This window comes from Aspergillus oryzae, chromosome 3 (genome assembly GCF_000184455.2).
Source record: "Aspergillus oryzae RIB40 DNA, chromosome 3".
Lineage (NCBI taxonomy): Eukaryota > Fungi > Ascomycota > Eurotiomycetes > Eurotiales > Aspergillaceae > Aspergillus > Aspergillus oryzae.
This window is the reverse complement of record NC_036437.1, coordinates 3,540,833-3,567,377: the sequence shown is the minus strand read 5'-3', so window position 1 is coordinate 3,567,377 and position 26,545 is coordinate 3,540,833. Positions and strand designations below refer to the sequence as shown.

General features: G+C 49.0%; 11 protein-coding genes across 11 annotated transcripts; 7 read left to right on the top strand and 4 right to left on the bottom strand.

The window, feature by feature from the left end:
- Window positions 1–659: 659 nt before the first annotated feature.
- AO090026000554 (CUE domain-containing protein) lies at window positions 660–1,297 on the top strand (the record flags this gene model as incomplete). The annotated part of the gene is made up of 2 exons (XM_001821934.3): window positions 660–938; window positions 1,013–1,297. The coding sequence occupies 2 exons, from the start codon at window positions 660–662 to the stop codon at window positions 1,295–1,297; spliced, it is 564 nt and encodes a 187-aa protein (XP_001821986.1).
- A 916-nt stretch (window positions 1,298–2,213) lies between these two features.
- AO090026000555 (zinc-dependent alcohol dehydrogenase) lies at window positions 2,214–3,771 on the top strand (the record flags this gene model as incomplete). The annotated part of the gene is made up of 7 exons (XM_023236023.1): window positions 2,214–2,448; window positions 2,560–2,611; window positions 2,690–2,789; window positions 2,929–3,007; window positions 3,066–3,159; window positions 3,213–3,263; window positions 3,330–3,771. 7 exons carry the CDS (start codon window positions 2,214–2,216, stop codon window positions 3,769–3,771), a joined length of 1,053 nt encoding a protein of 350 aa, XP_023091071.1.
- Window positions 3,772–5,182: 1,411 nt separating this feature from the next.
- Window positions 5,183–8,101, top strand: AO090026000556 (class I SAM-dependent methyltransferase; the record flags this gene model as incomplete). The annotated part of the gene is made up of 6 exons (XM_023236022.1): window positions 5,183–5,446; window positions 5,502–6,081; window positions 6,185–7,466; window positions 7,514–7,652; window positions 7,708–7,910; window positions 7,960–8,101. 6 exons carry the CDS (start codon window positions 5,183–5,185, stop codon window positions 8,099–8,101), a joined length of 2,610 nt encoding a protein of 869 aa, XP_023091072.1.
- Window positions 8,102–9,536: 1,435 nt separating this feature from the next.
- On the top strand, window positions 9,537–10,019 carry AO090026000557 (uncharacterized protein; the record flags this gene model as incomplete). The annotated part of the gene is made up of 2 exons (XM_023236021.1): window positions 9,537–9,852; window positions 9,898–10,019. The coding sequence occupies 2 exons, from the start codon at window positions 9,537–9,539 to the stop codon at window positions 10,017–10,019; spliced, it is 438 nt and encodes a 145-aa protein (XP_023091073.1).
- Window positions 10,020–10,834: 815 nt separating this feature from the next.
- On the top strand, window positions 10,835–12,438 carry AO090026000558 (leucine-rich repeat domain-containing protein; the record flags this gene model as incomplete). The annotated part of the gene is made up of 2 exons (XM_001821938.3): window positions 10,835–11,430; window positions 11,481–12,438. The coding sequence occupies 2 exons, from the start codon at window positions 10,835–10,837 to the stop codon at window positions 12,436–12,438; spliced, it is 1,554 nt and encodes a 517-aa protein (XP_001821990.1).
- Window positions 12,439–12,987: 549 nt separating this feature from the next.
- AO090026000559 (uncharacterized protein) lies at window positions 12,988–14,281 on the top strand (the record flags this gene model as incomplete). Its single annotated transcript, XM_023236020.1, has 2 exons — window positions 12,988–14,034; window positions 14,090–14,281. The coding sequence occupies 2 exons, from the start codon at window positions 12,988–12,990 to the stop codon at window positions 14,279–14,281; spliced, it is 1,239 nt and encodes a 412-aa protein (XP_023091074.1).
- Window positions 14,282–14,707: 426 nt separating this feature from the next.
- AO090026000560 (uncharacterized protein) lies at window positions 14,708–16,612 on the bottom strand (the record flags this gene model as incomplete). The annotated part of the gene is made up of 2 exons (XM_023236018.1): window positions 14,708–15,547; window positions 16,589–16,612. The coding sequence occupies 2 exons, from the start codon at window positions 16,610–16,612 to the stop codon at window positions 14,708–14,710; spliced, it is 864 nt and encodes a 287-aa protein (XP_023091075.1).
- Window positions 16,613–16,709: 97 nt separating this feature from the next.
- On the bottom strand, window positions 16,710–17,816 carry AO090026000561 (uncharacterized protein; the record flags this gene model as incomplete). Its single annotated transcript, XM_001821941.1, has 1 exon — window positions 16,710–17,816. The coding sequence occupies one exon, from the start codon at window positions 17,814–17,816 to the stop codon at window positions 16,710–16,712; it is 1,107 nt and encodes a 368-aa protein (XP_001821993.1).
- Window positions 17,817–20,009: 2,193 nt separating this feature from the next.
- AO090026000562 (putative aminotransferase) lies at window positions 20,010–21,325 on the bottom strand (the record flags this gene model as incomplete). Its single annotated transcript, XM_001821942.1, has 3 exons — window positions 20,010–20,733; window positions 20,786–21,240; window positions 21,293–21,325. 3 exons carry the CDS (start codon window positions 21,323–21,325, stop codon window positions 20,010–20,012), a joined length of 1,212 nt encoding a protein of 403 aa, XP_001821994.1.
- A 295-nt stretch (window positions 21,326–21,620) lies between these two features.
- On the top strand, window positions 21,621–23,030 carry AO090026000563 (aminotransferase-like domain-containing protein; the record flags this gene model as incomplete). Its single annotated transcript, XM_023236017.1, has 3 exons — window positions 21,621–22,079; window positions 22,136–22,512; window positions 22,571–23,030. 3 exons carry the CDS (start codon window positions 21,621–21,623, stop codon window positions 23,028–23,030), a joined length of 1,296 nt encoding a protein of 431 aa, XP_023091076.1.
- Window positions 23,031–24,219: 1,189 nt separating this feature from the next.
- AO090026000564 (HNH endonuclease signature motif containing protein) lies at window positions 24,220–25,732 on the bottom strand (the record flags this gene model as incomplete). Its single annotated transcript, XM_023236016.1, has 5 exons — window positions 24,220–24,909; window positions 24,962–25,233; window positions 25,311–25,539; window positions 25,606–25,647; window positions 25,718–25,732. 5 exons carry the CDS (start codon window positions 25,730–25,732, stop codon window positions 24,220–24,222), a joined length of 1,248 nt encoding a protein of 415 aa, XP_023091077.1.
- Between the last annotated feature and the right edge of the window lie 813 nt (window positions 25,733–26,545).

The window sequence follows — 26,545 nt, the reverse complement described above, 5'->3', positions numbered from 1 at the left end:
TGATGTATATGGATCTGGATGAACTTCTTTTCCTTTTTTTCTATTCATTTTTTTTTTTGGTGACATTTACATTCTTGTCTCTACACTTTTTTCTAATGATGCACATGACATGAGAATTCTCTGTGAGGTTGATGGTATAAGGGGGTGAAGTGAGACGATAGAGTCCATGGTTGAGATTTCGCAATAGCCGCGGAAGTGTGGAACTTCCGACTGGTATGAATTGTCCCGAGAATTGATCACTCGGAGGTTCAACTCGCCAGTTCCGTACTCCGTACCTCGCAGCCTGCATTTTCAGACCCTTTTTTCTCTTCCATTTCACGTGCTTTAAAACCTTCGAAAGCGTGTCATTCATTTCTCCTTTGTAATTGCCTGTCTTCCTGTTCATCCATCAGTACGAACTGGTGGGTCATTTATATTCCTGGTCCCGAGTGTGGCGCCCGGCTGAACGTCCTCCACCGCCACATATACTAAGTCTAAATTAAATACTCCGACCGCCTCCCTCCTGGACGTCATTCCCCGAAAAGCGTCCTCGTCGATCCCCGATCCATAGCCAGTTACTTTCACACGCCTTTCTGCGTTTTTACTGGCAGTGTTTTTCAACCCTTCGCTCAGTTGCGATTATCGGGTCTCACGCACACGTTGACCCCTCTCCCGACACCATGCCCGAGGAGGAGCCGTCCCTGAATATATCCTCGTTGCTGACGCTCGCCGTCGTGTCGTTTTTCGTCATCCGATGGTTCCTCAAGCGTGACGGCGATGGAAGTGATGGAAGCGGTCGCAGCCGTGCGCGCGGAGTCATCGACCCAGCACAAGTGGAACAAATATCCCAGATGTTCCCTCAGCTAAGCACACGCGACATCATGTGGGACTTGCAGCGCAATGGTGGCAACGTCGCAGCAACCACCGAACGCATCCTGACAGGCCGAGGACTGGAGACAGTAAGTATAGGTTTATTCCGGAGTGCGTGTGTCGCGTAGCGAAAGCTGTATGCTGACTAGGAACGTCTTTGTAGCCGCCACCTTCCTTCCAACCTCAGGTCGCCATCCCTCAGGCCAGCGCGCCAGCACAAACTGCCGCCGCCTCCGCGGCGTCGAAATCGGAAGGTCAGGACCTGATTTCGCGGTACAACCTTAGCGGTAAAGTCGCCACCGAGGGCGCTGAGACCACCCAGTCGTCTCCTTCGTCTGGCTGGTCACAGAACAAGGAGGAACGTCAGCGTATACTCCAGAAACGGAGGGATGATATGATTCTGGCGGCGAGGAAGCGAATGGAGCAGAAGGTCCGCGAGAGTGCGTGATCGAGATACAGAACGACTTTGGATATTTCATCTCGGTCTGTATCTGTTGCCTTTCTTTGTTTATTTCTCTCTTTCTTGAAACCCTATTCCTGCCGAGGGTTTTATATTTTTTGGGGGCTGGGATGTGTAGATTGCAACACGGGTCTTTTCTTAACTGATTCTTCCTTCCATCTTGCTATACCCGGTCTTGATTTCCCACTCCTCTCCGACATTCTTTTTTCTCTTCCCTCTTTTTTCTTCCAGCGTGTGTTTCCCGCAAAGCGTTGCATGCTTATGGTGTTAGGTTGAATCAGAATACCCGAGGCTTAGGTACTAGGGAATATAGGGTATATATACATGTATAGAATGGGTTGGTCTAGTAATAGTCTGCAATGTAATTCTCGCAAATGTTATCATTAGTCAATTATCAAATCCTACGTGTCGTATCGTGTACAGAGTATAAACCCATTCGACGGTAGGCTGTTCTGTTATTCACTGGTCCTACAGTGCCGCACGTCCTTCAACACATTGTTTCCAGCGAAAAAGGGACAACCTTAGTTTTATATAATTCAACAAGTATATACTTTACTATTCACATAAATATCATTTCCGCCAGCTACAGGATCAAACTACCCGATTAAGAAAGCAGATCTTATCAGCTATCACCCACCTATCATGTGCCCAGATACGGAGGACAGATGTATAAACCCCGCCTGTCAATCCGTTGCAATCATGCATTAACGCATTAACTAGCACCATCTACACCACTTTCAATCCAATGTAACCTTTCCCTTCTTCCCAGAAACTATATAAATAGACACTAAGATCTCCCCGGTAGCCTCCTAGTCCTATACCTAACCTAGTTCCTATTCCCTCCCAATTTATCTACTTACAATACAGCAACTACACCAGATTAACCCCGCATATCCAACCAACCATGACAACCATCCCCGAAACCCAAACCGCAGCAGTCCTCCCCCCATCCGGCGCAACCGCCGATGCCCTCCTCCAGATCAGAACAGATCACCCCGTGCCTTCTCCGGGTGAGGGGGAAATCCTCGTCAAGATCGAGTATTCGGGGGTCTGTCATTCGGATGTGCATAGTATTCGCGGGGAAACGCCGATGTTGACCGATGTGGCGGGTCATGAGGGGGTGGGGAGGGTTGTTATGGGTATGTACTTTGTATTGTCGTATTGGCAATATTTGATTCATTGACCTGGGGAGGTTGTTGAATCGGGGCGTTGGTAATTGTAGAATGATTATGCTAATTGGTCTTTTTTAGTGGGTGATGGGGTTGATGAGCAGGAGTGGATTGGGAGGAGGGTTGGGATTAGGTTAGTATTTCTCTTTTTCTTTTCTCTTTGCATATATTGCTGTTTCATTGTTGAGTTGATATTAATCTGATATGGTAGATGGCTATATAGTTCTTGTTTGAACTGTGAGATTTGCGCGGTGAATAATACGGCTTGTCCTTATCAGAAGAATGCGGGTGCGGTATGTTATTTCCCCTATGTATGCATTTTTCGTCTGTTAGTATATACCATGCTGATATGAAATGCGGTGTAGAATGTTCCTGGGACTTTTCAACGTGAGTGAACCTGCTATGGAGTATGGCTGTGGGTGGAATAGCTGATAAGCTGGGGTTCAAGAGTATATTGTCAGTCCTGCTATTCATGTCACCAAGATTCCCTCGGAGATTGCGCCCGATGTAGCTGCGCCGTTGCTGTGTGGTATGTTGTCCTCTTCAAGTGCACTAGGTTTATTCTACTCGTGCTGAGTCTTCTATAGCGGGAATTGCGATGTACTCGTCGATTATGAAGACGAGGACACGACCGGGCGATTGGATCGTTCTCCCTGGGGCTGGCGGTGGTCTGGGACATATGTTTGTGGTCCTCGCTGAGATGTGTGAGGTCTATTATGCTGATAATTTTCCAGGGGGGTTCAAATTGCAGTCAAGAAAGGACTGAAAGTCATTGCGATTGATAGGTACTGTTTCCTCTCACTGTTTGTACTGTAGCGATTATTATTATTCCGCGCTAATACCCCCGATAGTGGCGAGAAGAAGAAGGAGTTGTGCCTTGCTCTTGGAGCCACCGCTTTCTTCGATTACAAGGTCGACGATATCGAAAAGGAAGTGAAGAAACTAACGGGTGGGCTCGGAGCCCATGCGGTAATCTGCACCGCCAATAGTGAACCGGCGTATACGCAGAGTATGCGATTGCTTCGCAGTCTTGGGGTTCTGGTTTGTGTGGGCATACCCAGTGTCCCGTTCAGGTTACCGGCGACTCCGTTTGATATGATCGTTAAAGGGTTGACTATTGTCGGGAATTCTGCGGGCACGGCAAAGGAGATGGACGAGTTGATGGAGATGGCTGTCGCGGGCGATGTGCGGGCACATATTGAGTGCTTTGAACTGGATCAGATCAATGATGTGGTAATGCGCCTTGGACGCTCTGAGATTGATGGGAGAGCTGTGGTGAAGATCCCGGTATAGATGATTGCATCGTTTATTAGGGCGAATTGGTTGCTCTCTTAGAACATCTTGTTTCTAAGAGTCAAAACTTCAAGTGATAGTTTTTGGATCTCAGCTTGCACTACGATTCTGGACATGGCGAAGAACATACTCAGGTACCTCTCCGACGTTTGAGATAGTGGAGCATGAAGCCCACCAAGTTCGCCCCGCCATGAGCGGTATCCTGTATGGGTATTGCACTCTATTTGAGTGCCCCACTGTAGTTAGAGAAAGGCCTGTCGGAATGGGTCGAGAGCAGAGTGGTACAGAGAATGCGATTTTTCGCTAGCACCTTTATTCGTGGCAAAACATTGGATGTCCATCCCGATCGATAGTCCCAATGCGATCGCCACAAGACTCAACAGGTCTGAGCCCACGAAAGAGGATTTCGCTCGGGTGAAGGCATTGAGTCAATACAAAGTAAAAGAGTCGTCAATTGCGTGGTAGAAGTATAAACACTATACTTCTTAGCAGGTCCATCCTAGTACTGGTCCATAGTATAGTATGGTATAGTTACCCAACCCACTCCATTCTAATTTTGAAACCACCGGGTTCAGTTTTCGTCGTCCGAGTTGACCATCGTGCAGCTTTAAGAGGAAGGGTACATTGAGAAACTGTTCTCATACCGGGATTTTCCCTTGCATCGACGGGGGTGGTCGAATGGATCCGCCAGAGGGGGAAGTGTGCCGGCAGCCTGCCCGCTGATTGGCGCAACCGAAGTATGCAACGCAGGAACCTCGAACATCATCCGTAATTTGGCTCTCGTTTCTTCCCCACGACTTTCCTCTTGCTTGACTCCCTGATGGCCAGTGCATGTCCACACATGCAGACATACTGCTCTCTGACTTGTCGGTTTCCGCTGGTGGATCGGATCCCTTTGCGTCGGTGCTCCAGCTCCACGAGCAGATCCCCCGTCGCCATAGTGGCAGCGTCGTTGCTAAACTTCGACCTGAGAAGATAATGACCCGTTCATTTTCGGAGTTTAATGTCCTTAGTCGGACTCAATTGCTTCGAAAATGATTCGCCTCAGGCCTCGTGGAGCCAATGGAGCCTCGTGAGAGGATTTGCTTTCATCCTCGTCTTGCCGCAGTTATCGATCATATTCCCCTTTGAGCCGGTGCAGCTTATCACTTGCCACGCCCATGTGTGTCTCTGATAGGACATCGCATTGCTATCCCTTCGTTTGGATCCGGCCTTTGTAATGGAGAGAGGGGCATGGTGGGGCACTAGAACGATGCATTCAACGCAGTTCTCCTGCTGGTGGTCTGGTGGAGGCGTTTGATTCAAGAAGGGCCTCCTTCCTCGTCCTTGGGTCTCCTTCAGTGTCAGATTCATATCTGTCTCTCTCCTTTAACAGGAGGAATCAACTTCTCTCCAACCACATCTCAACGCCATGAGTTCCCTAAGTAGTAGCAGCTTAGGCGGTGTCGCGAACCGCATGGACTGGCTCTATGCCTACATCGCCGGCACTGCCTTCCTTGTCTGCGGCTTGGTTGCCGTTGTTCACTTATTATCTTCTCAGAAGCAGAAGGCTGACTTCAACAAAAATGGCGGTCTCTTCACCTATGTGAAATTCATTTATGCCACATTCCTCAAGCCCCATGACAAAAGTGGGAATGGCCAACAGGACGCCTTGGAGAGCTTCTACAAGACACAGGTGCGTGTTGATGAATCTCCAGCGGCTCTAAGGTCAATTGCTAAAACATCATCAGGCTGGTGCGTATGATGCCACGCGCAAGCGCCTTCTACGTGGCCGAGAGGACATGCTTGGCCTCGTTGCGGCCCAGCTAAAATTCAAAACGGAAAACAAAGAATTGAAAGCGGGAAAGGCAGTTTGGGTCGATGTAAGATCATTTCTATTTCACACAGTTATTTGGGACGTTGCTGACAATGTAGATTGGCGGCGGGACTGGGTGAGCACAATCGAAAGCCAGTGTTGGTCTGCTCTAACTAGGTACAGATACAACATCGAGGCTATGTCAGCTTTCTTACCCGTAAATGAGTTCTTTTCCCATGTATACCTCGTCGACCTTTCCCCTTCTCTCTGCCAAGTAGCTCGTGAACGATTTGAGCGATTGGGGTGGAAAAACGTCAGCGTTGTCTGTCAAGATGCGCGGTCTTTCCGCTTGCCGGAAGCAGACAGCGTTGACCCACGGATGAAGAGCACGCCGGGCGCAGATCTCATCACTATGAGCTACAGTTTGTCTATGATACCCGATTATTATAGCGTCGTTGACTCGCTGCCGGCGCTGTTGAAGCCATCTGGAGTTCTGGGAGTTTGTGACTTCTACGGTTGGTACCCCCGATGTTGACCTTCCGCAATGCATCCTCCCAATTTGATCATTTCTCAAATTGCTGTGTCATGGGCAGCTTGTAGAAGACTAACCCCTTATAGTCCAAAGCATCGTGGATGTCTCGTCCCGCAACTACACCGGCGGTGCCTTCAACCGTCATGTCAACTGGCTTGGCCGGGTGTTCTGGCGTGCTTGGTTTGATGTGGATCGTGTTAGTCTCGAGGCTGCCCGCAGAGATTACTTAGAATATCGGTTCGGAACTGTTGTCTCGGCTAGCGAAAGGAACTACCTTCTCGGAGGAATCCCGTACTATATCTTCGTTGGATGCCAGAAGGACATCACCTCCAGCCAATCGGGGAGGGAGGCCATTGAAAAACTGGATGCATCCTTCACCGAATCGCCATACCTTGCCCCTGCCAACCATCGACAGGAGATGGATAAAGCCATTGAATTGAGTGCACAAGAGGTACGCTCCAAAGCTTACGAATCTGCCGTCATCAACCTGGGCTCCAACCTCCCCCTTCCATCATCTTTCTACCAAAACCACCACTACCGGATATTCTACAACGACCTGCTCCCCAAGCACACGCAGTTCAAGAATGAATATATCTACGCTTTCAACTGGGAGGATCCTCGTGTAGACCACCGTCTACTTAACATCCAACGAGACGACGTGATCCTGGCAATCACCAGTGCAGGAGACAACATCTTGGATTATCTCCAGAAGAGCCCACGACGCGTGCATGCTGTTGACCTGAACCCTAACCAAAATCATCTTCTTGAACTCAAGGTTGCAAGCTTCATTGCCCTTGGTCACCGTGATGTCTGGAAGATCTTCGGCGAAGGAAAGCACTCTGACTTTCGCCAACTTCTCATCTCGCGACTGAGCCCACACCTCTCAAGCCAAGCTTTCCAATATTGGCTTGAGCATGCCCATATTTTCACATCCTCTTATAGTCGAGGACTCTATGAGACTGGAGGCTCACGCCATGCAATTAAGATGGTCCGTTACCTCTTCAAGGTGTTCGGATTGGAGGGCCAAGTCCAGAAATTATGTGAGGCTCAGACTCTAGCTGAACAGCGTGAAATCTGGCCGCGTATCCGCTCAGTTTTGATGAGCAAGCCTCTTCACTGGGCTGTCGTCGGAACCGAATGGTTTGCTTGGAAGGCCGCAGGCGTGCCCCGAAATCAGCGAAACATGATCATCGACGATTTCTTCAAGCGAAACGGTCTCAACCAAGACATGAAGCAGGCGAAGGACATCAGCGGTCAATCGATTTGGGAATATGTTGTGGATACTCTAGACCCCGTCGTGAAGGACACTTTGATCAGCAACGATAATTACTTCTACTTCCTGTGTCTTCAGGGGCAATTCTCCAGAAGGTGAGCTGTCTCGGCGCGCCGAGTGGCGACTTGACTAACCATGACAGATGTCATCCCACCTACTTGTCTCCCAAAGCGCACGTGAAGCTGTCCTCTCCGGGGGCCTTTGACGGTCTTCGTATCCACACCGATGAGATTAACGAAGTGATCAAGCGGATAACACCGGGCAGCCTAACCATAGCCGTGGTAAGTGTAGCCCCATCAGCTACAGTACGCTCGACTGGACTGACATGCGTCTTAGGTCATGGACTCGATGGATTGGTTCGACCCTGAGGGTAGCGATGCCTCGGTGCAAGCACAGAAGCTTAACCACGCTTTGAAAATGGGCGGTCGTATACTGCTCCGTTCGGCTAGTATCGACCCCTGGTACGTGCGACACTTTGAGGAGAACGGCTTTTCTGCGCGACGTGTCGGCGCCCGATTCCCGGGAACATGTATTGACCGGTAAGTTTGAGTTTCACCGAAGATTTGAGAGTCGTACTGACTGAAGTAGGGTGAATATGTATGCCTCGACGTGGATCTGCACCAAGACCAAGGAATTGGAACCGGTGCGACCAACTGCCGAGCGGTCGATCTCTTTACTGTCGCTGAATGGGACGGAGAAGCGATCGAGTGTCGAGCACCTTGACCTATAATTACCATTCGCCGATCTACGCTGGTAGTATGAGAAACTATTTTTACACTTATGATTATTTCCTCAAATAAAGTTCAGCTCATTGGGCGGGATTCTGTCTGACTAAGAGATGAGGCAGCAGAAGTGGAAAATTCATACCCTGTTGATTACTGGTGATCTACCACCAACACCATGTTTGTATGTATCTTTGTAAATCATGAATGAATGACAGTTGGTTACTTCAATATAATGGAGAGTCTCACAGACAGGGGCTGTCAAACAGGGAGTCTAGGGTTTGAAGAATGAAATGAAAGTGAAACAGTCCGGAAACAATCAAGGTCACAGTAGACGCCAAACTTGTGTGAGGAGTTACCAAAATTTGGACCAGAGGTATGTGCATTTCAATTTTTTTCCCAAGTGGTGTTACCTGTTGTACTCAATTTCTCGTCCTGTTTGCCACGAAAAGAGCCGGGATGAGCCTATGAGGCAGTGATTCCCCTCTTCCCGTAGCCCTAATTGCGAAGAGTCACGGATCAGTTCGGTTTAATTAAACGACGGGATTAGAATTTTCTGGTGCCTGACCAACGCCTCAGGAACCGAAGCTAATTTCTTTTGGCTGCAGAGTGAGCGCCCTACCGCCCGTCATCAGCGAATCAGTAAATGCTCAGCCTTGTTCTAGCCCCAACTAATCGACCGCAGCATCGCCAACACACTCCCGAACCGGATCTCCCACGTCATTCGCCGCTGCGCTGGTCCCTTGAAGACTGAGTTTTGTAATCTGTCTATTCTTGGGTGGCTCTTTGACTCCGATGGTCATGAAAGGAAACACGATGATTTGTTCACCTCCTGTGGATTCCGGAGGGTAATGCTGGCAGCTATCCATCTTTCATGGCGACGTGAGACACCAGGCAAGAGCGCATGCCTGACAGCGCCGAATAGCCAGTAGACTCATCTAGCCGAGTCCCTTGCACGGTCATCATTGGATGAGAGTTGTTCCCCGAATTCTTTTCGCCGAAGGGAAGCGACTGCATGGAATACGGGCCTATCATCCCGAAAGCCACTGCAGAACTCGTGTTTGTCAAACTTAGTTGTTCGTTAGTATTTAGGGCTTCTCTCCCCTCGTCTTCCTTGCTGCAAATTCTGCACATCCTTTTTGCCCTTTCGTACCCATTACGGTCTTTAGCCCTAGAGCAGTGCTCTCCACACTCCTTGCAATCGTATCAGCTATACTTTCCTTTGCAAACGCCACTCTTTTAGCTCGTTTGCATATGCGACGGTTCAAGTTTGCGCCAGATCTAATCTCACCGCAAAACACCTTTGATTCTCTGCAGATATATCATTCACTGCATTGCGATATCTATCAACTCCAGTCTTTCTTTCGAGTTTCTAAAGGTCTTTCGCCATTCTATTGTCGCGTACCAGACTTTTCATAGTCACTTAGCTTGAGCGCCGAAAGAATGAAGGTCACCACTATCGCATCCGTTCTCTGCCTCGCTGCGACCCAGCTTGTCGCTGCGGACGTTGTCGTCACCTCAACGGCGACAAACACGATCACTAAAACGGTTTACCGTGTTACCTCCGAAACCGCCGCTGAGAGCCTGTCTGCCACTCCTCTTGCTTCTTCTCCAAGCTCTACGGGCTCTATAGCCTCCAGCCATGCGCACCACGCTAGCGCTGCGTCGACTAGCTCAACCAACACGGCCAGTCCGTCAGCTACTTTGAACTCCGCCGCTGGAACCTTTGATGCCAATAAGCCCATTGCACTCGTTGCTGGTTCTTTGGCTTTGCTATTGGGTTACCTGTGATCAAGCTCAACAGTTCCACTATCTGACAGCGGTACCTTACTGTGGTGCTGTGAGACTCTGTTAATGATCAGCCACGACGTCTTGAGATATCAGGATTGGCTGCAGCGATTAAAGAGGTCCATCACTGGCAGATGAATTCTTTCTTTCTCTTCCTCTACCCTTTTTTATTACTTCTGTTATACCTCTTTTTGAATACTTTCTTTCCTTCTCTTCTTCCCAGGATTTGTTTTGAAGATCATGACATCCTGGAAGAAGCTGGGTGTTGAGGATACATGGACGTGCTGATATACCCCTTATGACTGCGATTGGTTACGAGTTGATGGTGTTTGATGCCCTTTCGATATGCTATGGCTGGTGTGTTCTGCAATCGGTTTGGTTGCCAAATAGTCGATCCGAATCTTGCAGGCTTCGTACTATGGGACTGCAACGTTGCTGTTAGCGATGTATCTAGGTCGTTGATAGTCAAAGAACATACTAGTCAATTCTACGTATTTTATTTTTCTTTTCAAAGCCTAGACTTGAAGAATGTAACAGGATGATTAGGGCGCAGACGATCCATCAGATAAAAAAGCCGAGCCGAGTGGGCTGTTATCAGTAGGGCGTCTGATTGGCGGATCGCGTGGGGGACGCGTGCCGGGCATTGCAAGTAAACAGTCCAAAGTCCAACGCACTGAACCCACTGGAATTAAATCACTTCCCGTCTGACGATCTGCATTCTTTCGGACACAATGGATCCGGTGCGCAGCCGGTGATGTGATCCGATCTGCGAAAAAAAACGGTGTCGTCTGCGCATATACTTCTCTTGTCCATCGAAGCTCCATCTCGTTCCCACAAGACACGCGCCACCTGCATTTCAAACAGTCCCACCATCGCACGTTCTTGGCTGTCACCCCCGTCTTGTTTTTCCGGCACAGAAACGTGCCAGCCAGTGACAGCTTTCGTCTGACATCATGGATAACGAGATCCCTCTGCCCCCGCCGCGGCGCATCCGGCATCGCTCCCCGACCAAAAACCCCGTCGCGTCCGGCTCGTCGCTGCGCAAGACGTATCAGCTCTCGCGCTTTGATGACCGGTCCAGCCAGCCGTCGAGTGACCCCGCGCTCTTTTCGAGTGATGATATCCCCGCCTCTGGTCTCGAGAACTATCATGCGCCTGTCCCCTCCGGGAGCAGGAAACGACGATACCGTGGCACTTGGTGGGGCGAGATGGTGAAGGATCCCAAGCGGAAGAGGGCGGATTTCAAGGAGAAGCGACATGTGGATAGTGGTGTGTGGATGGGGAGCGATGAGTCCGGGGCGGATTCCCTGTTGCCATCGGAAGATCCATCAATGTGGGGAGAGGAGTTGCTGAAGGATACCGGCAATTCCGCAGTAACAGGGAGCCGGACTGATGTTGCTATGCATGATAGCGAGCGGTGGACGGCACAGGGTCAGCCTTGGACGCAGCGGAGTGGCCTGAAAAAGGTCGAGGAACCGAAAGAGCATCAGGCCGCACGGAATATTGTCAATGAATGCTTGGAAAGTGGACAGGATAGCGTTGACTTAAGGTGAGCTTGTGTATCCACAGTCACTGTTCAACAAGGCTAATATCTTGCAGTAATTGTTTTCTGAGGGTCGTACCCCCTGACTTGCTGCGGCCCTTGCAGCATCTCACTAAACTCCCTGCGATCATCGAACCTCCCATCACCGAAGACGTCTACAGCTCCTTACAACCCTTCCTACGTCTATTCCTCACTGGCAATTCTCTGCAATCGGTGCCTGGAGAATTGTTTGAGCTTGGCTCCTTAAAAGTCCTTAGTCTTCGCTATAACAAACTCACGGAGATCCCTCCGGCAATAAGAAGGTTGACCTTGCTGCAAGAAGTTAATCTTGCGGTCAATCGCTTGCAGTACCTTCCGTGGGAGCTGCTGTGGCTGATTAAAAAGGGTGACCTGAAACATATGATCGTGCGGCCCAACCCGCTCATGCAGATCCACGAGGCAGAGATCGCCCAGTGGCATTCGCCGGAGGGCACAGAGTTGGACTCGCCAGAGGGAACATTGAAGCTTCGTGACTATGAGGGCCCAGCGCCCGAGGAAGCATGGGCTCCCATCCACGTCGCCACTGGCCCTGTTCGCCGATTTAACATGGAGGGCATGCCGGTCGATGCTCCAGCTAGCGGCATGAGCGCGAGTCAACCAAATCAACAAGAATCCCGGGTTCCGTCCCTACGTGAAATATCTCTGCTGGCGTGCACCCGGTCGGTCTTCTTCGACCAAGTCTCAGATGAAGAGATGGCTGACTATCCTGGCTTGATACTCCGCATGCTCCGACAGGCGAAAGAAGTCTGGAACGGTGGCGGCCGGTCATGCTCGGTGTGCCACCGAAGCTTTGTACTGGCTCGTACTGAATGGATCGAATGGTGGGACTGCAGTACATATGAGAGTGGACTCAAAGGGCCACGTTGTTCGGGCGAGAAACTTCGTCCCCTTCCTTTCCGCCGACTAGGTTGCAGCTGGGCCTGCGTGCCGAACGCTGAGGCGGATCAACATTCTCGGGAAGAATTACAGCTGTGAGGTGATTAGGTGTTGATAATTGGGATTTGTTTCTGTTGTATACATATATGCCTTGGGCGGGCGGTATTTATGAATGCCCAGTATAGTATTCGGGTGATATATTTACATAGGGGTATCACTACCTTATCTGACACATCTACTTGCTCAATAGGGCACAAATGTACAACCAAGGACATAATGATAAGCCATTCAGTAGACACATTCAAATCAACATCATGTATCCTCCAGGATACTCCTACCCCACAGATCCATAAGATTCGCATCTATACCTCAACCCAGTCCCTCTGATTCGCCCATTCCACAGACCAAGATGAGGGGAACCCTGCCCAGACAATCCAGACAAACGACAAGACGAACAACCGGAGAATCATCTTCCTGGAGGTTATAATCAGCTCCATTTCTCCGCAAAAATCCCCGCATCTCCTTCAGCCACAAGACGGGGTATTACCCCACATATGAACCAAGCCATCCCTACAGTAAAATAAGAAGAGACCAATTCACAACTCCCAAACCATCTCAATCAATTCCCACAGAGGAACAGTCATCACAATGACCAGAAATTCAGACCTCCCAACCGCCGCCCAAATCCCCCTCCAAACCTTCCACCTCCCCGTCTTCCCCCCCGAAGCAGCCAACCTCAAACACCTAACCCTAACCTCGGACATCAAACCAACCGACTACGCAGATTTCCTTTCTACCCCTTTATCGGAAGACGCAGTACCATCTCTACCAAGGGGAATCGAATCCCTAACCCTAGAACTCTTCTCGCTGGGCTACCCAGCCCCCTTCCTGACGAGACTTGGAAAAGCCCTCCCCAATCTCAAAGACCTAACTCTATATTCCCATCTCATCGACGGCGTAAGCGATTCCTCTCGTCGAGATGCGGGAGATTTCATCCATGGTCTCTTGACAGGGTCAAAAGATGGAGGCTTACGAGAACTCCATCTCCTGGATGTATTCTGCAGGAAAGGGTTTATTTCGGGGATCGGTGACATTTTACAGGATCTAGGTGGCGGTGGAGAGGCTGATAGGAAATTACGGTTTCTGGAGGTTTCGTATACGTATCGGGGGCATTCGGATGGGGAGTTCTTGTCGAGGATTCCGGTGGATGAGTTACCGGGATTGATTGTTGGGGGATTGGTGGGTGTTTCGTTGAGGTTGGAGGCTACTTCTACCTCTTCTTCTACTACTTCTACTTCTACTACTGGTGCTGGTGCTGGGTTGGAGGGTGTGCCTGATGATCTGGCTGATGTGGATGAGGATGGAGTTAGGGTTGGGAGGAAGCCGGAGGGGATTATACCTGTTGGGTCTGGACATGAGGGGACGAAGTTGTTGGTGGAGAAGTTGGGTGGGAGTGGGACTGGGGATGAGCCTGAGTCTGGGTTGAAGATGCTGGATTGTACGCTTTATGCCTTGTCTCTTGAACAGCTGGGACGTGTGCTGAAGCGGCAGAGACGGTTGGCTGTTCTTAGTGTTAGTGTTCTTATTCCTGAGGGGGGTGAGGCGAAGAGAGGGTTACTGGAGACTTTGAGATTGGGGAGTGAGGAACTGGAGGTTGTGGAGGTTGTGGGGGTTCCTGGACAGGAAGGGAAGGATGTAAGTTTTCCTAGTTGGGTGGTGTTTGGTTTTATACTGACTGGTTTCGATCTAGGTTGCGGACTCTGTGAAGTCTGAGGAGCTTTTCCGGGACGTGTTTCCTTCGTCTTCTGATATGTTGGAGCTTACTGCTGCTTTGCCGTGTTTGGAGAGCTTTTCCATGACTATTTTGAGGGCGCCGGCGTTTGGGTCTGTTTCTTGGGTGAAGAAGGATGGGAAATGGGTGGATGGCACGGAACAGTTGTAGGAGAGTGAGGTTGACTTGAGTGTTGAGGTAATTTTAGTTGATTGAATTTTGTCTATTCTATTTAAGTGTCATAGTATATGAATCTGTCTGTGCATGTCACTGGTTCTATAATATAGTCATCGAATACACCGCGGGAATAGCGGACATGGTGACAGCATTGAGTGGCTCTTTTTAACTGCCTCTAGCTCTCAATGTTGAGTCTCTGGCTAGTAAACGTTCCATACGACATCAGAGGAATGACTGCATCATGAAGCAGGAACAGTTCCGAGACTCAGTTGAAGGCTATAGACAGACAGATTACATTCGACTAGTCTCCGACCTCATCTTCTAGTATCATTGGGAACTTTGTTCCTGTGCGACTGTGGAAACAGTGAAAAGCCTCTATTGTGGCAATGGACAGGCGAAACTCTCACACGTGTAATCTCGTCATAACTTGCGAAGGCGACTTTCTTGCCTCCCGACCTGGTGGCTGCCTGCCAAGGAGCTCAGAAAGTCCTGACTAACTTTACTATTCGAATCCAGAAGACTCGACTTTACAAGCAAAGCCCACTGCTCAACCTCTACCTTGAGCCAATCGACAGTCTGTTCGGCCAAACCCCTAGGATCCTCCATCGGGCCAAAATGCCCAGTATTTCCCACGACGATGTCCTTGACTTGACCGGTCGTTGAGCCCCCACTTCCACCAATGTCAACTCCAGTTCTTCTTGCAAGAGAATCCCGCAGTTGATGGCTTATAAGCTGCGAGAACTCGCCGAAAACGTATAGTGTCGATGGCCGCAAATGCGGAAGGTTATGGAATGTAATCACCGGTTCCGGGCGGTAAAAGAGGGTATCAGAAGGTGCTTCTAAGGCTAGATCTGGGAAAGCCAGACGTCGGTCTGTCGGGAATTCTGAAAGAAAGGTTGGTCGAACAAAGGTAAATAATTCCTGGCTCTTCGTCGTTGTCAATATGACTCTTTCTGCGCGATCCCCAGGAGCACGACGGAGCCCGTATTCAATCCACATGTCAAATGCTCGTGGGTCCCACTTTTGAAACATACTGCTCTTTCGAAACTGTGAGATTGCCATGTCTAGGCTATCGAAGCTCTCTCTGCGCCGCATGGACGCTTGCGCGGGAGGGTCTCTACCTTGATTTTCCGCAGAGTAGGGAAACACAATTGGTTCCACCAAGCAAAGGCCCTGGAAGATCCGGGGGTGCATGAGGGATACGTTGATCAACTGCGTTGCACCCATACTGTGTCCTAGGCCGAATATCGGCTGTGGGAGCTTGTCTCGCAGTTGGTTGATCATTAAAATAAGATCGCGACTGTGGTCGAATGCGGAAGCTTCTCATGCAAACCTGGTTAGGCAAAGTCTCGAAGAAATAATCAAGAAGAATAACGTACGGTCGTTCCCTAGTTTTTCTTCGTTGAGGATACCGCTTGTACCCTGGTGGGCCGCATCCGCTATCCATATACCCCGTAACTGTACACCTGCTTTCTTGGCTGCGTGGTAGATCTCTACCCATAACGGTTCGTAGACTTCCTGTAACATTTGTCAGGTATGTTTTTATTGACTACGTTGCGGTACTCCAGGGATACCTTTGGTATTCCATTGGCATGAGCGGAAATAATACTGATATCTCCCGGGGATGGGTCGAGGTTATCACACGGCACGTATTGTTTTGCTATAATCGAAAGCGGGTCCTCTTGGCTGGTAGTCGTGGCTCTGGGATACTCGCGGATATGCTGACCAAGGAATTTATGTTCTATTACTTAGAAAGTTGCACATGTATTCATACTGGTCGGGTTAGAAAAGCCTGGGAATCGATTTGTATCGTATCTCTTCCTCGTCTCGTAGAGGTCGCCAACCGCTGTGGGTTCTTGGCAATCTGAAACGGCGTTGACGACAGTATGCTACGAGTTAAGATGATTTAGAATGTTGAAAGAACTTTACAGAAGAAGATGACACAATAAATTCATGGTTATCTCACTCTTATAGACGTAAACAAGAAAATTATAGATCACACATGTGACCATACATAACCCTAGTTAGAGCTTATTGGTACAGGGGCTGACGCTATGTTTAGAATATCATGCACATCTTGATACCCAATTCTTGATTTCTGATGATATAGACAGGGATTGGAGTTATACTTATAGTCGGCTGCCAAAAGTTTAGAGTTATCCATAAATTCGGTCATTTATTGCCTGGATTATGACGAGTGGTACATCCCCACCCCCGTTTACTCGGAATGCCGTTGTTTCCCAGAAGTATAAGAAGGGCCCCAACGCCCACCTCGTCAGTGAGAAATCAAGATCTCATTACCATCCGAATCAGACGCTTCGTCATTATCGTTGAATCAGACAGTGGCAAATCAAGATGTCAACCGCGGAACCAACGAATGACCACCCTGTTTAGAACCAGTTATCGCTAAAGATATCCAGATTTACGCTTCACGAAGAGCCATAGAAATAGCCTCAAGCCCGCCCTTTAACTCCTCCACACTCGGCCACCCATACCCAATACGCATGAAAGTATCCGGCTGCTCAAACCAATGCCCAGGCCCAACATAGGTCCCATATTTATGTAACAACCGATGATAAAAAGCATCCATACCACCCACAGGCTCTTTCTTCAGATGAGGAAAACAAACAACACCCCCCTCTGGCCTCACCCATTCAATCAACTCTCCCTCCTTCTTGATCCAATCCGCCACAATCTCGCGACGCTGGTCCATTTCCTTCGTGGTAGCACTCAGGATCTTGTCCTTGTGGCAGAGAACCTGTTCAGCAATCCACTCATCGATGACACTGCCGCTGATGCTGATCTGTTCTTTGGCGGCTAAGAACGTTTCCTGCAACTTGGGGTTCTTGTTAATAATCCACCCCAGTCTGATACCAGGGATTCCGTAGGATTTGGATAGGGAAGAAACACTGATGACATGGTCACCTAGGGAAGCAGCAATAGGGAGACGGCCTTGGTACGAGATATCGGCGTAGGTTTCGTCGACTAGTAAAATGATTCCTCTCTCCTTGGTCAAGGAGACGAGTCTGTCCAGTGTGTCGCGGTCCACGATAGTACCAGTGGGGTTATGCGGTGTAGTGATACTAATCATCTTGGTGTTTGGTTGGATAGCAGCCTCAACTGCGGTGATGTCGATCTGAAATCCCGATTCAAAGGACAAATCAATAAACGTTATCTCACAACCGATCGCACGTGGCGTCTCAAGATTCGTGGCGTAGTTCGGACGAACAACGACGAGGTGATCGGTCGGTGCAAGCTGGGAGCTCGAGATGATAAAGAGAGCGCCCGCCGCGCCGGATGTAATGAGCACATCGTCGTGGGTGGGATTATCGTGGTCTTTGACGATGAGGGTGCGGAGCGCTGTGCTGCCCTTGTGCTCGTTGTACAGGAGCTTCAGATCGGGGATTTGAAGACCTAAGGATCCTAGGGTCTGGTCTGCGATGGAACTCTCGGAGAGATTGTATTTGATCTTTTCGTAGCCGTATTCCTCGGGGGATTCGACCTCAATGGGCATGCGGGTGTACTTCATTGTGGTGGGTAGTTGGGTGTTTGTGGAAATGGTGGATAATGTCTGTTTCTTTACTGTTGAGGTGGGCTAGGTACGGTGATATTGCACAGAGACTTCCTGCTTCATATAAACGAACCTCCAGGGCTGTCTGTGTATACTAGGCATAATCTTGTCGCGAGTCTACTTTGCCCTATCTGGCGAAGAATGCGATATACCCAATCATGAGGGACACTTGTATACACAATATCCGGTATTTACCCGTCTATCAATGATAATACTCAGCTGTGTATCATTTATTTCGGTTAGAAATACTAACCACAGCTATCCTGTTAGGCATGCTTCTCCAAAGGTTCATCGATACCTCTATATCTGTATTTACAATACAGAACAGCTGCTGTGGGGTAGAAACTGCCTTAGTGTGATTGGTCACGTGCAGGGCGTTTCCTCTCTTCCGAAGAACATGCCGATTGTCAATCAATCAACACCAGTCTTGCATTTCGCTGCAACTTCCAATTGAAGTTTGGACATGGTAGTGTTCGAAGCGGGTCAGCATTCGCCCGCCCGCAAAGGCCAAGACCCCAAACCTCCACAACGAAGGCGTGATGGCTGCTCGGAATGTCGAAGGAAAAAGGTCAAGGTATTGCTTCCGATACCTCATCAAGTACAGTACAATTCTCTAAGCTCCTATCTAGTGCGATTTGCGCAGACCTGTTTGCTCGCGATGTACCCGCTTCCCAAAAGAGTGTAGATATAGTCTGAACGTAATCAGTGAGAGACAACGCCCAAGGCGTCAAGATTCAGCGGAACGGCCTTTTCCCAGTCCCACAAGGCCCGCTGCCAGGCTATGTATTGATGAATCATTCACGATTCTTCCACGCCAGCTTCATCTCAACCCCTCTCCCTTTGTGTCAACAAAGGAGTCCCTTTTCTTCCTCCGCATGTTTGCTACTGAGACCGCGCCGCGGCTCTTCCCAGCTGCTCCCGGCATTTTCGTGCATCAGTTAGTGAATCGTGCCCTTGAAACGCCTCACTTACTCCATGCTCTCCTAGCATCAGCGAGTAGCCATCACGGCCGCTTGGTGGGAGATACCGCCGCGACATCAAGGACGACTACTTTGAAGTTTACCAACTTTGCCGTGTCCGGTCTACGTACTGCCCTCAGCAGGGCAGAGGAGATGCCAAAAGCAGAGACAGCCATGACAGCTCTTACTCTATGTACAAACGATATTTGTAATGGAAACAGGGACATATGGCGCGCCCATCTGTCCGGAGCGACCCGTTTACTGGCTGCTTTCTTAGAACGCCAGGCCGAAGCTTCAAGTGTTGCTGATCCGTTCGATCTGTGCTTGGTCAAGTGGTTTGCCACGTTAGATATTATGGCGAACCTGACAGGGGTAAGTGCAAGCCCAACCGATAGGGAGCCGTGTTGGTTCCTAGACAAGATTCCGGGTACGCAGGTTGGTTATGTGGACGATATATCTGGCTACTCCCTGGAGCTTATACCAATGTTGGCTCAGTTGGGACGGATAGCAGGCCGACAAGAGTTATGGAAGGCAGCAAAATATGGCGTACAGCTCACCTTGCCAGGGCAGCTGTTGGAAGAGGCTCAGGAGCTAGAATATAGGATCAGGTCTGTCACGGACAGGACTGTTTCAGATCTCACGTTGAAGAACCATAACAGTCCGCTTACGGTTGACTTACAACACACTCATCGTGCCTTTGTTCATGCCTCACTGCTTCACCTCCACCGCCGGGTTCAATTGCTTCCAAGGGACCATAGTCAAGTCAAGGAAGATATCACCAATATCGTCAACGCTGTTATGAGTATCGATCCGTTTTCTCCTGCCAACATACTTATCCTCTGGCCTATGTTTAGTGCTGGCTGTGAGACCAGCTTCGTAAGCGAACGCGACCTGATTCAAAACCGCATGGCCAATATGCAAAGGCTTGGGCTGGGCAATTACACCAGGGCCAGAGATATGTTGAGAATATTCTGGTCGTCTGGTAGTTCTAAACCATGGGATATATACTTTGCGGAGCAGGGGATACAGCTGGTTTTATTCTGAGTATACGTTGAGATTGACCGGCACTCTCCTCTGATACTACTCGTCGAAGACCCGATTATAGCATGACAAACTTTAAGGGACAGGAGGAATATTGTCAGGACTCTATGATACCGCGTGCGTTGGTATTCGGTCTATGGGGTTCCAAGTCTCAAGCAGTGGCAACAGGCAACTGCTCATATCCATTGCGCATGAATTCTCTTAGGGCTTGGAGGCCATCTACCATTACCTGGTGCTCTGGAACATAGCCCATCCGAACGTAGCCTTTGAAGTCAACTCCACCCCCGAAACACTGGCTGCCAGGAACAAGCATCACACCAGTTTGCTTCTGCAGTCGCTGGCAAAGTACAACATCATCGATCGGCTCTCCTTCTCGATTGACAAATTTGATGAACGCGGTGGTCCCCGCTTGTGGCCGCGTCCATTGAATAGCCCACTCAAACTCTTCTATGAAAGTATCCAGTGCGGCAAGGTTCTGCCTAGCTAACTGAATGTTGCGCTCAAGTAAGTTATGCACGGTTGGCGTGCTGAGAGCAAGAGTCGCAACGCTGTCGTCGAGCTGTCCGACTGAAATAATGGTGTAATCGCGAGTGGAGGCGCATGCTTCAATGATCTCAGGGCTCCTCGAGACAATCCACCCGAGACGAATACCAGCCAAGCTGAATGCCTTTGACATTGAGCCTGTGGCAACCACTTTATCATACCCCAGCGAGAGAATAGAAGGCGGGTGCTCCTGCTGGCCGGTGTTCACTGAATGGAAAAGAGGCCGATACACCTCATCACTGTGGATCATGATATTGTGCTCCCGTGCTATATCAACGAGCCCTTGCAGAGTCTCACGGCTGAGCACAGCGCCAGTTGGGTTCTGTGGATTGCTATATCGCCCGTTAGAACATTCTCGAGTAACATAGACTAACAACCACTTACTTGATGATGATGAGTTTAGTGCTCGGCTTGATCAATGATTTCAATTCTTCCAGATCTGGCTGCCAGCCGGCGTCTTCCTTTGATCTCCAAAGGTCAACCTCGGCACCAAACCCTTGAGGAACAGAGTAAAGTTGTTGATAAGTCGGGTAGTGGCAAATGACATGATCCTCAGGCCCCACATTTGTGTAGAGGGCTAAAAAGTTGGCCTGGATGGCACCATTCGTGACGAGGACGTTGTCCAGAGATAGGTTATCTGAAGACTCCGTGGTGTACAGTTTGGCAATGTTGGACCTCAAAGCCTTCGACCCACGGATTGCGCCGTAGACTTGCTTCTGAGCGTAGTCTATGATGCTGGTCTGCTGACCAGAAAACGACATGAGATCGTTGAGTGAGATTGATGCACAGCAAGTCTCTGCGAGATTGTACTTGGCATCATTCTCGTATTCGTCCATCCACTGTTCCTGGGTCAGTATATGCGTGCCATCTACTAACGCTAGGGTTGCTCACCCGCTCCACAGCGAATTCCTCAATCTTAACCATTTTGCTTGTATTGGATGAATATGGTCCTCTCACGAATATTGAGTGAAGGCCGGTTACAAAAAGATGAAAGGTGCAAGTTTAAGCTGCGAGCAATAGTGCCTTATATATCTTTCATGAAGATGTTGGCCCTTATGGAGCACGATTGCAAAGTCGGACCTGATTGGACGGAACGCATACATTTCCAAATCCAGTAACGGCTCCACTTCTACCCCAAGCGATATATTACACGCCCATCTCCAACGACAACTTAACCTGGATCAAATTCGCTCGGTGGGTAATTTTCCAATAGTCCAAAATGTCATCACCGTCTCCCATTAATCTATCTCGGGGCTGGCCTGCGTCGGATCTGTTCCCTACTCAGATCCTACAAAATGCGGCAGTGTCTGTTTTGTCAAATCCCATCATAACAGAGCAAGGGCTAGGATATGGCCCAGATGAAGGGCACTTTGAACTCAGAAAGAACATTGCGGACTGGCTGAGCAGAAATTATAGCCTCTCGAGAGCACTGAGCGCAGAGCGTATCTGTATCTCTGGAGGTGCCAGCCAAAATCTAGCATGTGTCCTACAGGTTTTCGCCGATCCCATGCATACAAGATACGTGTGGATGGTTGAACCAATTTACCATTTAGTATTTGGTATCTTTGAGGATGCCGGCTTCTACAATCGACTAAGAGCCGTGCCCGAGGATGAGTGTGGCATAGACGTGGTCTTCCTCGAAAAAGCTCTCAAGAAGAGTGCTATAGATCATCAACCTGTATAAATCCCGCTTCTAGTACTGTCATCTTGTACAAGTGGCTGACAGGCAGATAGGTGACGCTCCCGGAACGTCCTTACCGGAAGACATACACACATATCATCTACTGCGTCCCCACATTTTCCAACCCATCCGGAATCACAATGCCGCTGTCACGGCGCGAAGCCCTTGTACGCCTCGCGCGCAAGTATGATGCTCTCATCGTCAGCGATGATGTTTATGATTTCTTGAACTGGGAGCCAACAGATGCCGCAGATGGTGAGAGTACCCGTTTGCCGCGGATCATTGACGTGGACACATATCTAGATGGAGGACCACCTGGTCTGTTCGGAAACTGTGTCAGCAACGGCAGTTTCAGTAAGATTGTTGCGCCAGGATGTCGGGTTGGATGGGCGGAGGGAACCCCAGAGTTCATCCGTGACCTCTCTGCAGCGTATGTTCTCTCTCCTTTAAATTTCTTCCCATGCATGAATCTTAACAAAAGATTACAGGGGCTCGTCCCACTCTGGTGGTGCACCTTCGCAGCTCATGTCGACCTTCATCAACGATATGTTTGAGAATGGCTCTCTTGACAGACACATACACGGGACGCTTCTGTCAGCGTATTCTCGGCGTGCTCGTGCTCTCACTGCGGCTATCAAGCAGCACCTTCTTCCACTTGGTGTGAATTTTGTCTCTGACTCGGAAACTTATACGGTACTCGGAGGTTACTTCATATGGCTTAAGCTCCCAGTTTCTCTAAACGCTAAGGAGATAACTGAAATAGCACTCAGGGAGGAGAACCTAGTGGTTGCGGAGGGAGAGCTATTTGCTGTGCCTGGGAATAACCTACCAGAAAATGAGCTGAAACATAGACTTAGACTATGTTTTGCCTGGGAGAAGGAGGAGAAGCTCAATGAGGGGGTGGAGAGACTGAGTCGGGTTATACGGACCGCACTTGGCGGTATATAGTTATACTTCCGTGGATATATAGTAAGTTGGAGTCATAGTAATTGTCTCGCTATTTGAAAACACACAATGACGAGGACTACGCCTCCAACACAATCCTCACAATTACCATTACTATATTTCCGAGCAAAACACTGACGTCTAAAGTGGGCCTTCCGGGTCCATCCCTTCCATATAGAGGATCTTGGCAAGCAGTCAAAGTAGTATAATTCGCGACCCATCCAATAGAAATTATCGTAGCGGGCAGAATTGCCACAGACGCTTATATTAGCTTGGTGGGTCGATCTGGAATGCCGGTATGTATGTTACCGAAATTGTGTATTACATACGGTTACGGCAAGCCAATGCCGCCAATCCGCAATAATGCAATTTCCTAATTTTGGGACTTCTTCTGCCGGCAGAATAGTTTACTATAGTAAAGTTACATGTTTACTTAGTCTGCTTAATCTGCGTGGTCTGCTTAGTCTGATTAAACTGTTTGGTCTGCGTGGTCTGTATGGTCTGCGTGGTCTGCGTGGTCTATCTGATCTGTCTGGTCTGCGTGGTCTGCCTAGTCTGCTTGAACTGTGTGGTGTACGTGGTTTATAGAGTAGTTAGTTAACTGTTAGTCTAGTTACTACTGTGTGCTTGGTTAGACCTTCACTCTATTTAATCTATCTAGTCTGATTGGTCTAATACTAATACTACGTGACTGTAAGTAACTGGATCAATTAGAATTGGCTTAGTACTGACTAATCAAAGACGGCCGGCTGAGCGGTGAAAGGGCTTTACCAAAAAAAAGGGTCAAAAAAAAGCCAAAAAATAAGGAAATTACTTGCTTTCCGCACACAGAGCCACCATGGAAAGCCATCGCTCCTAGCTATTCTAGCCTCAATTGCTCGATTTATCATCGGATAATGGCGTAAAACACATATTGTCATCACTGCAGTATCTAGGCTCATCAGGGTTGTTCTATCCGTTGTCAGCCTATGTTCAGGCGACGGAGTCCAAATTGGAGACTCGAGGGCTCAGACTCCTCTCCACTCCCTTTTTGCTTGACATCATTCCCCTTCGCGGGAGGACGGCGTTCTCTAGGAGGGCGGTTTTCCCCAAATTGGGGCACATCTGCAGCCCTTGCACGTACCTTGGGCTTCGCCTCTTCTGCCACCTTTACCATCTTTGCCAAATTCTCCTTGAAGGCCTTGACGTCGTCCTATTCTTCATCTTCCTCTTCTTCGACTTCCTCTTCTTCGACTTCGTTTTCCCAACACAAGCCAGCACCCGCCGGCCTGTGGAAATCTGGGTCGAGATCCTCATCCGAAGCGTCAGCTGCCCCACTCATAGCAAGAACACGATGTAAAGTCCACTGGAGCTGGAGCAATTTGACCGATGGTAAGGGGAGTTTAACTGGATCAGTTGTATAGAAAGTGAGGATATCTCCAGACCGAATCTTTTCCTCCGTTACTAGCTTGAATAACTTAGCAAAAGGTATACCGTCCTTGGTACTCGAGATAAGATCGGGGGCAATTGGAGACGGAAGTCGGGTGATTGACTGGCTTTTAAGATACTTCATTGTAGGCAGCCAAAAGAATTTTACGGTCAGTGTTTTTTTGTCGTCACTCAGCTGAAGCGGGTACAACGCAAAACGGGCCTTCTCCCACAGTTTGTGGGCGATGTTACTGAAACACATAAGGTTGGCACAATGCTCTGTTCCTTGAGGTCCTAGTACTTCGGCCTTCCAGGAATCAATTTTCTCTGACGTCCAGAAGTTGGATAGAGTTTCCCAAAATTGCTCCTGTTCTGTCTTGCTCTTCTGGCCTAGGGAAAGAGGATAGATATGGGCTATCTCTATAGGCTCTTTAAAACCGGTGATCAGGCAAGTGAGGTCGTCTCGTTTTACGCACTAAGATAGGTAAGTAGATAGTTCAGACATGCTACAAACAGTTTAAACTCACTAGCTTCCTAGCAGATTTCTTGCGACCGGTACTAGTTTTGGTTGGCGTTATGCTGGGCTTGACAGAAGAAGTGGTCGCCTCCTGGAGGTTTGGTATAGTGATTAACCTGGGAGTCTTTGATGGAGACTGTTTCCCTATGGCACCAGCTTTTCTCTTTCGGCCAGGTGTCTCGTCATTAGAATCTTCGTCCGAGATCTGATTATCTTCCGAATCACTCTCGCTCTCAGCATCTTTTGACTTCTTCTTTGAGCGGGCGCACCCTGTGTCGTTAGCTTAAAGTTGATATTAGTAAGGCCATAGTACTTACATATCTTCAGCATGTCTGAGGTGCCCTGATACCTAAGCATACTTTTGAAGACGCGGCGAAAAGCTTCATCCTCAATGAGATGGGTGATTAGACTCTGAAGTATCTCAATATCGGCGAACCAGAGACACGCCCATGCGGCTGAAGTGACTCTACTTTTCCCGATAATATCTGCAAGCTGCTCCATCAACTCGCGTCGCTGTTCGTCGAGAAGCTCATCAGCTGGGCCTACAGTGGCAGCCATAGCTGAGGGAGGTCCTGAAGATGAAGACGGCTATGTTGGGAGTTAGAGTAGCTGACTTTAGAGTCACTGCACAAGAAAAGACACAAGTAAACAAACAGGATATGAGAGTAGGTGAGAGCAGGTGAAAAGGTATGAGAGCTAAGGGCGAGGGGGAATAATGCTTTAACGCACCAAAGGGATGAAGTGAAGGTGAGCTAAGAAACCTTACCTGTGAGGGCGTCATTCTTGCCTCAGAGAGAAGTAAAAGAGGATGGAGGTGGGATAGAGGTAGGTGGGTAGAGAGCAATAGGTGAGGAGTTTTTTATTGGTGGGGTAGATCAAGCGAGGCCACAAGGCAGCAGCTTCTGTTATATTTGGCTGTAACAGTCATCTTCGCGTTTGTATACAAATTTGTTAGTGAGGACGAAGTTCGCGACTACTACAATCGGCAGGCTGGCACCGGTTACGTCATCTGCGGCAAGCCCATTGCATTGCGTCCACTCCGCAATAATACTCTTTCTTAGATTGACTTATTAGGGTATATCAAACAAAATTGCAATGTCACGAAGGATTGTATGAACAATCGTAACATTCCAGTCTCAAACTCCCATCTACATGTTGACATAGAGAACATGGTTCTTCTGTACGTTCTTCATGAATCTCTGTATGACAGACGAGGGATATGCCATTCAACGCGCATGTCGATGGTTTAGACCCGTCGGCACCTGAACCACTGTTAAATGCCCATTCTCCGAAGCTAACGATGGCACTGTTTGACTGTGATTCTTCGTAGAGTCTGGCCTACCTAAGGAGCAGTTTTACCATAGACTCATGAGTCACGAACGGGCGGGCAGGTATGATTGGTAATCCTATGTTCGTTAGTATATAATCTAAGTCAATAATTCGTGGGGACCTTGTCACTTTGGAAGTTGCTTACCGATTACAGTGGAACTAGCAAAAAGGGGCCTGGGTCCTCTTTAGGAGCCCGAACATTCTTTTAAATGCCAATATAGGTCTGGCGCAACTTTGCTTCCTGTGAAAAGTGTGGAGCTGGCAC